The sequence below is a fragment of the Panthera tigris genome, chromosome D4 (genome assembly GCF_018350195.1).
Source record: "Panthera tigris isolate Pti1 chromosome D4, P.tigris_Pti1_mat1.1, whole genome shotgun sequence".
Taxonomy (NCBI): Eukaryota; Metazoa; Chordata; class Mammalia; order Carnivora; family Felidae; genus Panthera; species Panthera tigris.
The window spans coordinates 31,498,041-31,510,077 of NC_056672.1; the positions used below are offsets into that span (position 1 = coordinate 31,498,041).

The window sequence follows — 12,037 nt, forward strand, 5'->3', positions numbered from 1 at the left end:
ATCACTAAGCAATGCTACATTTGGTATCATCAGAGCATAAAAAAATTCCACATAAGTGACATGAAGATTGGGACTATCTGAAGAGCAAGGACAGTAACCTACTTATTTTTACTTTCTCAGGTTCTATCACAATGCCTAGCACAGAGTGGGCCTACAAAAAGTATTCAAACTACATAAGTAAATTTCTTATTTAACTGAGGTTTTCTGCTCAGATGCAAAAGATTTTTTAATTGAGGGAAATATGTCTTCTAGATTTTCTGAACACACAATGAATATAATTTAACTCTTGATGACTTGAATCATCATAAACAAATTATTGTGTTACATTTTAATACAATTACTCTCAGGGACTGTTCACATTTCTCTATGATCTGTATTTCTACATCAAATGATTATTGACTATATTTTTGGACTACCAAGACATACTCTTACAGGTTTTTCTAATTGCCTGTCAGTGTTTCATGCTACTGTCAATAAACCTGCCTTAAATTGCTCTTGTCCTAATTAAAAGCACCTACTACTACTTGTTAGCATCACATATCGTTTAAAAAGTATTTACAGGTAAGCCTTTTTCTATATTAAAAATAATTTTAATTCCAGTGTAATTAACATACTTTATATTAGTTTCAGGTGTACAAAATAGTGGTTCAACAGTCCCACATATTACTCACATGCTCATCAAGTGTACTTTTTAAAAAATGTTTATTTATTTTTGAAGAACAGGTAGAGAGAGAGGGAGACACAGAATCTGAGCAGTCTCGAGGGTCCAAGCTGTCAGCACAGAGCCCGATGCAGGGCTCAAACCCACGAGCCGTGAGATCATGACCTGAGCCGAAGTCGGATGCTCAACCACCTGAGCCACCCAGGTGCCCCAAAAGAAGTGTACTCTTAATCCCCTTCACCTCTTTCACCCATCCCCTCTACCTACCTCTCTCTCTGGTAACCATCTGTTTAGTCTCCTATAGTTAAGAGTCTGTTTTTTGGTTTGTTTCTTTTGTGCACTCTACACCCTCTATGCAGGCTCCTTTCTACTCTCTGCAGATTCTGAGTTGATCTTTCTTTAATATGTAATGTATCATTTTTTTCTTTTCCTAAAGTCTGGTAAAATGGTAGGGAAGTTCTATTACTGTTCAATTCTCTCAGTTTTTTTTTTTTGTTTTTTTTGTTTTTTTATATTTTTTACCAATTCACAAAATGCATTCAACTATTCTATCTTTAAATTCTGGGGTCTTTCCAAAGAGTTCAATATCTTCTGTAATATAAAAAGTTGGAATGATGTGAAGCTTATGGAGGGGTGCCTTAATCGCCCCAAAGATTTCAATTCAATTTTCCACAACTTTTGTCAGTGGAACGTAGTAACTATTAAATAGCTAATACAAATTTAGTTGGTGCTCTGAAACTTATTTGACATATAAATGTTAGTTATATCTGTGTGTGATATGTTAATTGAGAAGGGTTTAAGCCACACTATGAAGCTCTAGCTATAGAAGAATCTGTAACTTAGTTCAACTCTTCCTTTGAAGCTCACTTCAATTACCTGCCTGATATAAAAATACAAAATAACCCTTTTCCCTTTTAATTGCAACTTTCTTTTGAAGAAAAGGGGTTTTCAAGTAATTGTTTTTATGAAAGTTTCCCTAATGGGATTAAAACTATGCCAAACTGTAATTAAGTAGAAACAGTGAGCTCTATTAACAGGGGTTAAAATCCAGTTCTAGGTTGAGTAGTTATTAAAGGTCAAAAAAAAAAAAAAATACCCAAAGAACAAGATTTACGATAGATATAAATATGGATAATGCATTCTTAGATAATTCAGTAATTAGTTGATTAAAGCTTTGTCTTACCAAATATTGCTCTGGTTCATATTTCCTGTCATCTAACTTTCTTTTCTATTATTTTGAGCATGTCAATTACCATCTGATTGTTCATAAAACACATATGTTTTCTATCTCGCCACTATACTCTCAAACAAGGGAAGTAAGCAGGTGTCTGGAGTGTTTGGTGACTTCTGAATTAACACTGCTTGAAAAGAAAAGATTAAGTCTTTCATAAAAGGACAGAAGCTAGCTCAACTAACCCTGTTTAAAATTAAAAATTTATCCTCAGGGTTGGGAATAAAATCTTAAACTCTGTAAGTGGATTCTTTAAGGATAAGGACTATGTTTTAATCTCTGGACCCCTACCCAAGTTCCTGGTAGTATGCATAGCACACAGATGACAGTAAGGAAATACAAGCCTTATGAATAAGACTTGAACCTATAACTAAGATACATACAGAAACTTATTTTATCTGTTGCACAGGCCTTCCAGAAGGTTGTTTTATTTTTTTCAAAAATGTTTATTTATTTTGAGAGAGAGCACACACACATGTGGGTGAGGCGGAGAGGGAGAGAGAAAATCCCAAGCAGGCTCCACACTGTCAGTGCAGAGCCTGAGAGGAGGCTTGATCTCAAGAATTGTGAGATCATGACCTGAGCCAAAATCAAGAGTTGGATGCTTAACCACCTGAGCCATCTAAGCGCCCCCAAAAGGTCGTTTTAATTTTTTAAAAGCTTTACATATGACTAAAGACGTGATTCCCCCACCACAGCTGAGATAGTTTTCAGTTTTGTTAACCAATAGTTTACCAGAAAATCTAGAATAAGAAAATGATATATATAATGATGTAATTGTAAAAATTTAAGTATAATTAATTTTAAGGACAATTTAGAGATTATTGCAACCATATCTACAGGAAAAGCCATTAAATAAAGTTAATTAGGGCATATTCAGGACTCTGAAGGTATCTAATATTCTTTACACTCTAGTAAAATAGATTATGCACTCTCAACAGCTGGTTATAAAATAATTATGATTTGATGCTTCACTGTGAGCACATGGATATAGAATACAGAGAGGAGGGAAAAATCCCATAATCTTCCATTATAATAGAATTTCTGTTACAGGTGTTAGAAAGTGAGATTAAAATATAATAACCCTTGGCTGCATATTAAGGCTATAGTACATGCAATTATGTTTTGGGGGTCCCGTATAAAGTCACATAACTTTTAAACATAATTTGACTATATTTTTCTATTTATCTGTTTCTACTCCTTACTGTATCTTCACTTTTTAAGAATATATTACAGCATCTTTCTAAAAATGAATAAAGAAAATACATATACAATCATGTTATCTGTAATTTCTTCATTTCCTATATAAAGGAAGGTAAAGGTAAATGGTGAATATACTTGAAACAGGTCATAAATCATAATAAATTGAAAACATCTGGATATGAAGCTAAGGTCAAGAATCTTTTTTAACTATCTGATGAACTATAAAGGGTAAATGTTAATACTAACATTCACAAGTTTCACCAAATGTGAGTCTGAATTAGAAGTATATGGTCTACTAAAAGTACTCTCAATTATGGGAGCGAGTATATGATTCCATTGATTTCTACCTAACTTTCAAAACATCAACTTATTTTCTCTCCATAATAAGTTGGCAGCAGCAGACAAAGCAAGGGAATAGGGCCCTTAGCAAATACAGGCTTATGCTGGGGTTTTGCAATTTCCACACAAATGACATTTGAGGCCAGATAATTTTTTATTGTGGGAGATTATCACGCGCATTATAGGATCATTATAATGCAGGATATTTTTAGCAGCATCACAGGCCTCTATCCATTAAGTGCCAGTACCACCTCTTCAACAACCAAAAATGTCTTTAGACATTGCCAAAAGTCTCCCAGGTGGGGAGAGGAATCATCTCTGATTGATAACCAGTGGCTTATACAGAACTCTGTGATCAAAAAAGGGGTGTCACCATCTCTGATCAAAGCTTCTAATTTCTCTAACGTTTGGTCTTGTTAATGTACACCCTTTGGTCAGGCAAGAGAAATATTATTATTGTATGATGAATTTAAATTATCTTAACATAATAAAGATTAATTTTATTCACTACTTGAATTCCTTTCCAATTCTTAACATGTCTTTTTATATATTATAATCATTAGTCACATATCATTTTATATATTTAAAAAACTTAACATTTCACAAATTATTTCCATGTAGTAACAATGACCTACAAATATTTTATTTTACTAGCTTTATGATACACTACTGTGTTAATACTGTTTGGTTAGACATCTTCCTACTGTTGGACATATAGGCTTTTTCCAAATTTCCACTATTAGAGGTAGTCTGCTCAACACACTATTGTGTAAATTGCTTTTGGAGATAGGGCATGAAATGGGGAAAGTAAAAGTTAAATTCCAAACAGGATTACAGGCTCAAATAGCAAGGCAGTTTTATAGCTTTTCTTATATATTGATCATGATATTTATCCTAAGTGTTGAGTTACTTAACTACTAAAAGATATATTAGAAAAGAAAAAAAAAAAAGTCTTGTATTTTAAATTTTAGTTTCTCTATATTGATAAGGCTATCATTCATCACTATATAATCCAGACAAGGTTTCTTTTCTTATAAAAAAAATTTTTTTTTTTTTTTTTGCCAAATTGTTCACACTTTTCCTTACACCCAGTTTCTATAGGGATCTTTCCTTATTGAAGAAAACTAGGTTGAAACCTCTTTGAAAATCTAAATTATGATCTAAAACATAAGGAAATTAGGGAGATATGAAAAAGAGAAAAAGGTCAGATGAAAACGCAAAATATAACCACTTCTGATATCAGCCTGGCAAAATTTTCCAATTTTGACTGTTTAAAATTTTGACTGAAAGCAATACTAATATATTTCAAATACAACAGGATCAGGCAAATTTATCAATATCTGAGCTCTATCTTTCTGGAAAACTAATACATTTCCTCAATCTAAAAAGATATTTTCTGGGGCACCTGGGTGGCTCAGTTGGTTGAGCATCCAACTCTTGATTTTGGTTCAGGTCATGATCTCAGGGTTTGTGGGTTTGAGCCTTGTGTGCGTCAGGCTCTGCACTGACAGCATGGAGCTTGTTTGGAATTCTCTCTCTCCCTTGCTCTCTCTGCCCCTCCCCTTCTTCCTCTCTCTCTCTAAATAAATAAATATTTAAAAATTAAATAAGATAAAAATATAATTTCCAAATAGACAATGTGAATTTTATCTCTTGACTAAAAACACAAAATAAAAATAAAATGTTATGATTTTCTCCTTTAGCTCACTGAAGAATCCTATGATCTAAACAATAATGAGGAAAACAAAATTTAAAAACTGTCAAACTATATACTTCTATTTATCTCAACCAGATGTCTCACTTTAAACAAATCTCAGGTAAATAATTAGGTATAACACTGCAGGATCTAAAGGATGTTGAAAGTTGCTTCCAAAATTGAAGTAATGGTATCAAGTGTGCTCAGACAAACTCAAGAAAATGAAAGCATTTTTTCTCCTTACATTATTAACTATAAATAGAATTAGCTGTCTTACAAGAATGAGTAAACGATCCAGATTTTTAAAAGATTATAAACTATCTGAAGAGGCTCTGCAGAGAAGAAATCCTCTAAAGAAGTGAGGTGTTTGTATGAATCCATATTAAATCCTCTATCACATAAATATTTCTGTTTTTAAAAATGGCTTATGACAAATAAATGTCTATATGGAATAAATCCTCTTTGTTACTGGAGCATTATAGATATAAAAGCTGATGAGTAACAGAATTGTTTTGACTCTAAATACTATTTTAGTTTTGACAGTGATATCTTATGAAGATCAAAATTAATACTCTATTTGTCTGGCAATAGTGAAGGAAGTCCACAGGCAAGGAATCAGTGAAAATGGCTACCACCATCACCAAGTTCATGCATTTCTCATTATTAAGAAAGTCTCTCAGGTCCTTACTACAAGTCCAGTTCTTATAAATATTGTTACTTCCTTTGTAATTCACAGTATATTAGCTAAGGCAAGTACATGGACAAACACAAGAAACAACAGGTTGACCAAGAAAAGATAACAAAAGCAAAAATACAAACACACACCTTCAAAATATATAACATAAAGGTCTTTTGGTAAATGTTTAGAGTTATTGATATCAATACACTTTTAGGGTATCAGTATAATTATGGATATTCATTATGATCCTTGAATCATCAAAAAGTGTTAAAATTTTGTTGAATATAGTACAAGGAGGCAGGGAAGTTTCTCATTAAATGATTAAAATAAGAAATTAAAAAGAAAGGAAGGAAGGAATTTAGTCCTAAAGTTCAGGTTTCAGTTACCTAGAAAATTCAGTTCAGTGAAACATCTTATTCCAAAATGATGCCAAATAAATTGATATTTAATATTAACATAAACATTCAATAAGGTTAGTTCCTATAACTAACATCTACCATACTCAATAATAGCTTGTATAGAAAAATAAGGAATGACAGATAATAATATGTAAACTTTTATGGTCTATTGTTACCTTTATGCTGTGTGGCCATTTCACATGAAAACAACCTTTTAGGCAGTTTAAAGGGAAATAGCTCTTATGTTAGTAATCTCAGTAAGATTATCCCTACTAAGTACAGTCCCAAGAATTTCTATTTCTTGAAGAGCAGAAAACATATTTTAAAACTAATATGCAAATATTATGAGTCATAAACAAGTTAAAAATTTAGAGTCACAAAATTTAAAAATTAAACCCTGTATGTAACCTAAAACTATCTGATAAACCTGCCTCCACAGACTACAATGTCAAATATTTGTAATCTATACTTTCTTTTACCCTTCTACTTGTTCCTGTAAAGGAAGGCAATATGCATATACCTCCTACCACTAATGGAAGTGAGGTGGATGGCTTTACAGAAAACTCTAGGATACTTGCAGAAGTCTTTTTCTCTTACAATGCATGCTGTAAGTAAGTACATAAATCAGTTATGCATAAAACTATTTATTGAAAACAACACCCTAATTTATAATATGGGAACAAATTAAGAGGCATACATTATGTTTAACCATAGCATAAAAAACAATTAGCAAATTTACTTAACAGAATTCTATTTAGACTCATGAAGAACAGACAACTCACTAAAAATTAACAGCTTCTACAAAAACTATAGATAACACCCTGATTAAAAGACTATTCCTCCTATTAAAGAACAGAATTAGTCCTTTATGATCATACAACATCAGATATATTAAAAATAACTTTGCTGAGAAAATATTTTAATACAAATGTTGTTTGAAAAAACACCTGGTGTTTCACATCAACTACCCATATACCAAAGTGTGTATGTGTAAACACACACACACACACACACACACACACACACACACACACACACGAACACACAAGAATCTAATAAGGGTCTAAACCATTTTTAATAGAAATATTTCTAAAAATAACAGTTTTCCACATTCTCAGATTGTATACTGAACATAATGTTTTTTTGTTAATTAATAGCTATCACTATGAACATTATCCTATCTCTTAGATTATATCGATATTCTCAGAGGTATCACTTGAAACTTCTGAATGCTTATGGCTGTTTTATGCCTCTGTTAAATAACCTCAGAAGGTTGTCCTTTAATGGCATTTAAGTCTCCTCCCTTCAGAGTGCTACCAATATGTTTCTCCTAAACAGCATATAAAATGACTACTACAAATCTGCTGATATGAAGCTTTGCTGTATGTATCACTATCCTTATTTTATACATAATTCTAGATTAACAGGTTCTGAGCAAACACCTAAAAGTGGCTTCATGGCATTCCTAAGCCATAAAAAAAAGGTATTTTTAAAATAATGATTGATTTTCTCCAATGCTTAAAGCCTTCACATTTACTGGTGTATAACTGTGTTTCAAATATGTAATATCACTGAACTATTAATGCCAGTTAAGCAAGTATCACTGATTTAATAAATAACATAAATGAGTATTTTACCAAGTGTTGAGTGAATATTCTTTTCTTTATATTCTCTCAAGAATTATAAAAAATGAAGGTAAAATTGTGAATTTAGAATATATAAAGTTTAAAAAAGACTTTAACTGATAAAGGTGTTTTAAAAGACATACTGGTAAGTATGCTTCAAAAACATCTGGGGCAGGATTAAACAATTTATATATTATTTATGTCACAGTTAATTAAAATTTTTATGTTAATAAGCAATAAACTTCCATTAAAAGCATATAATTGTTAATTAAGAATATCTGCAAGGCAAGCGTTACCCTAAAAACTACCAGTCAGCAAACAACCAACCAGTATATTGGGAAATATTCTAAAACTATACCTGATATAAACCAGGCAAACAAAATTTAATTTACTTGCCCTGGTACCATTTTTCTCTATGAAAAATGAAAACTAGACCACACAGAAGAAATAAAAGGAACAATGTTTCTATTTTTCATTGCAAATTTTTATGTAACCCAGAAAAACAAGATTAAAAAAGAAAGCTTTAGAAAAAAGCAGGAATAAATTTTAATGCTAAAAATAATAGATAGAACTTTTGGATCAACACCTACCGATTTTTTTCTACTGTTTTCCAGATCTTTGAGTTCATTCTCGATTTTTGTGATTAATTCCCTGAGTTCATCAAGATTAGTGCAAATAAGCTAAAATAAAACACAAAAACACAGCTTGATAACACATAATATAAAACACCCAAAATGTGGTAACAGAAGTTGATTTAACATACACTAAATTCACAATTATTTGTATTTGTAATAGTAAAAAGCAAAAAAAATCCCACAGTTTATATTTTAAAATATATCACTTGTTATAATGTATGAACTTCAGGCATAGCATAAAAATAACTGAAATTTCAACCCTGGTGGTTTCATACCACACCCCTCTGTTCTCAGCTTGCTTTATAATCCAGGTACTTTCTTAACGTTATCAACTTTCAGCCCAGAATGACAAAGATCTGGAAACTCACCCTATAATTCACAAATTACTGAATCACCTTTAAGAAATGCTTTATCAGGCAGTATCCTAGTTGATGAATAAATGCATCCCTGGAGAAATGTCATTATACCTTTGCTTTAGTTTGCTAACTATATGATCAAACTAATTGTATTATGGTTGGGACTGCCAAGAAAGAAGGATTTCCACTATATGTAATACATATATTCAAAGAAGTAAATGACATTAAGTACACATTCTTAATATGATCTTGTAGTCTTTAATAAAATCATCTCTATAGACAGCATCTATTTCTTTTCATAATTATATGGAAATATAATTTTACTTCACCTTGGTAATGTTGACAAATGGCCAAAATAATTGGTTTTTAGTTATGAATAATCAAACTAGTTTGGCTTAACTACTAAAAGCTTTAAACAGTGAAGTGTCTGGGACACCTGGGCGGCTCAGTAGGTTAAGTGTCCGACTTCAGCTTAGGTCATGAATTCAAGCCCCGCATTAGGCTCTGTTCTGACAGCTCAGAGCCTGGAGCCTGCTTGGATTCTGTGTCTCCCTCTCTCTGCTCCTCCCCCGCCTGCATTTTGCGCCTCTCTCTCTCAAAAATAAATAAACATTAAAAAATAAGTAAAAAACAGTGAAGTGTCAGCAAAAATATTAGTAACTACATTTTAGTTCTTGTAAAATTATACTGAGTTTTTCCCAATATATTTAACTTTTCCCTAAAATAATTTAAGCCCATATTTTAAAAAATCTATTATAAAAAAGAAATGTTTCTAAAACAACTGCAACTACATAAAGAGGAAAAGTTTTAGGTTAATGAAAGTCTTGTAATGGTTATACTGCATGATAATTTTTTAAAAAATACTACACTTATAAAGCTATTAATTCACCATAAGTTTTTATCAGCCCAAATTTGCTACATTCATTAGTTTCTGTGTAAGGATACTGTTTTCCTAAAAGGCATATTTTTTGTAAAAAAAAAAAAAAAAACCCAAAAAACAACAACAACAAAAGAAAAGTGGGTTACAACAAGATTATTCCTAGTGATAACTGTGTGACAAAAATGGGAAAGTAGGACCCCTTTAAACTTCATTATTAGGTTAAGCCATATGAAATCACTGATATGCCCTTGATCTACCTAAATGGCAATATAGTTAAATCTAACAGACTAAGAAAAAATCACACATATTATAAATTATAATTAGTATTAACGATTATTATTAGAAATGCCTACATACTTTCAAACACAGAACTGACGATGAAGAGAAAATATGCATTTAAGTAACTCAAATAATTTCAAGGGTATAAAACACAATGATGTAGTAGGACAGTGCTGCTAATATTTTATTATAAACTACACATTCCCATTTGCCAAATCTAGAGTCCTGGAAGAAATGCTAATAGGCAGTGGACTGGACAACTATGTGAGTGCCTCTAAAATTTGATAATGTCTTCAACTTCTATTCCATTTATAAAGCTTCATTGTTGGTCCTACTCACTCAGTGGTAACTAAACTTCCCATTGTAAAATATGCTATTCTGACTAACATGTCAAATTTGCCCCAGAGCTTACAGATGGGTTACATGCCTTTTCACTGAACTTTGTGCGGTGGTTAATATCACAGCACAGATTTCTCATTTGCACACATGGCAAAGCACAGAGGAATTTTCACCTGCATCTTAGGTGTCTCATTATACAAGGAATAAGGGTACATTTTGCATGTATAGTTTGTAGAAACTTACAGTAACAATGAAAACATGCACCCTGACAACCAGACACACTCTAAGAAACTTAAAATCTTTCAGTTCATAGGAATCAACAAATACTTAATATTCCATTTAAAGGAACACAGTTTTGAAGTCAAACTATGAATATTATGAATATATTAAAATAGTACTTCGAAGTGGCTTACCAGCTTAGTAAGTTGTATACAAAAATCAATGCTTCTCAGACTTTAATGTGCATAAGAATCACCTGGGAATCTTGTTAAAATGAAGTTTTTGATTTAATGGGTCTGAGGTGGGACCTGAGATTCTGCATTTCTAACAAGTTTCCAGGTATGGGCTACATACAGATCATACTTTTGAGCAGTAAGGTTCTAAATGATTAAGAATTCCAAATCTTCATGGCTTCTGAAACATTCTGGTACTACAGAGTTCATAATGAACAACTAGCTTAACCAAACTCCCCTTACCCCCAAGTCCCCTGTAACCCTCTAATAGATAAACGTATTTATTATCTTCTTGCCAAACCCCCCAAACAAGACTAAATGCACATCCAAATATAAGGCTCAAACATCAAATTCCCATATAATACACTAGGATACATAGTCCTGAGCTCTCTTTCTTCTTGAACAGTTAATTTTCACTAAACAAGTACCATAAAAATCAACTGATAAACTCAAATCCAAATCAACATAAACCTGTTAGTATAGCTTATTGAGTAAAGCAAGACACTGAAAATGCCTAGATGAGTCGTCAGACTCCATAAACACAAAGGTTTGGTCCTAGCCTTTCCACTAGTTGTTAAAAAGATTACACATGCAAGTCTTAGCACCCCGGTGAAAATGCCCTCTAAATCACCAGTGATCAAAAGGAGCAGGTATCAAACACACTAAAATGTGGCTCATAATACCTTCTTTAACCACAACCCCACAGGATACAGCAGTGATAAAAATTAAGCCATGAACGAAAGTTAGACTAAGCTATATTAAACAGGGTTGGTAAATTTTGTGCCAGCCATGGTGGTCATATGATTAACCCAAATTAATAGACTTAGGGTGTAAAGTGTGTTAAAGAGAACCCTGCACTAAAGTTAAATCTTAACTAGGCTGTAAAAAGCTACAATTAATATAAAAATAAGTCACAAAAATGACTTTAATTCCTCCTGTTACACTATAGGTAAGGCCCAAACTGGGATTAGATACTCCACTATGGGTGCTTTATATCCCTCTAGAGGAGCCTGTTCTGTAATCAATAAACCCCAATATACCTCAGTACCCCTTGCCAATTCAGTCTATATATTGCCATCTTCAGCAAACCCTACAAAGAAAGAAAAGTAATAACAACTATCATATATCAAAAAGTTAGGTCAAGGTGCAACTCATGAGGTAGGAAGAAATGGGCTACATTTTCTACGTAAAAACACAATTCCCTATGAAAATTCTTATGAAACTGAGAACTAAAGGAGGATTTAGTAGTAAATTAAGAATAGAG

General features: G+C 32.3%; 1 protein-coding gene across 2 annotated transcripts in view; it reads right to left on the minus strand.

Annotated features, from left to right (window-relative positions):
* The window catches only part of KIAA2026 (KIAA2026 ortholog), a 129,835-nt gene that overhangs the window by 32,529 nt on the left and 85,269 nt on the right, over positions 1-12,037 (minus strand). Inside the window, exon 5 of one of the 2 annotated variants that reach the window (XM_042964777.1) lies at positions 8,423-8,512. The exons of the other annotated variant lie outside the window; for it this stretch is intronic. Coding sequence (XP_042820711.1) covers positions 8,423-8,512 — 90 coding nt within the window. The remainder of the gene's footprint in view (positions 1-8,422; positions 8,513-12,037) is intronic. 2 annotated transcript variants of the gene reach the window in all.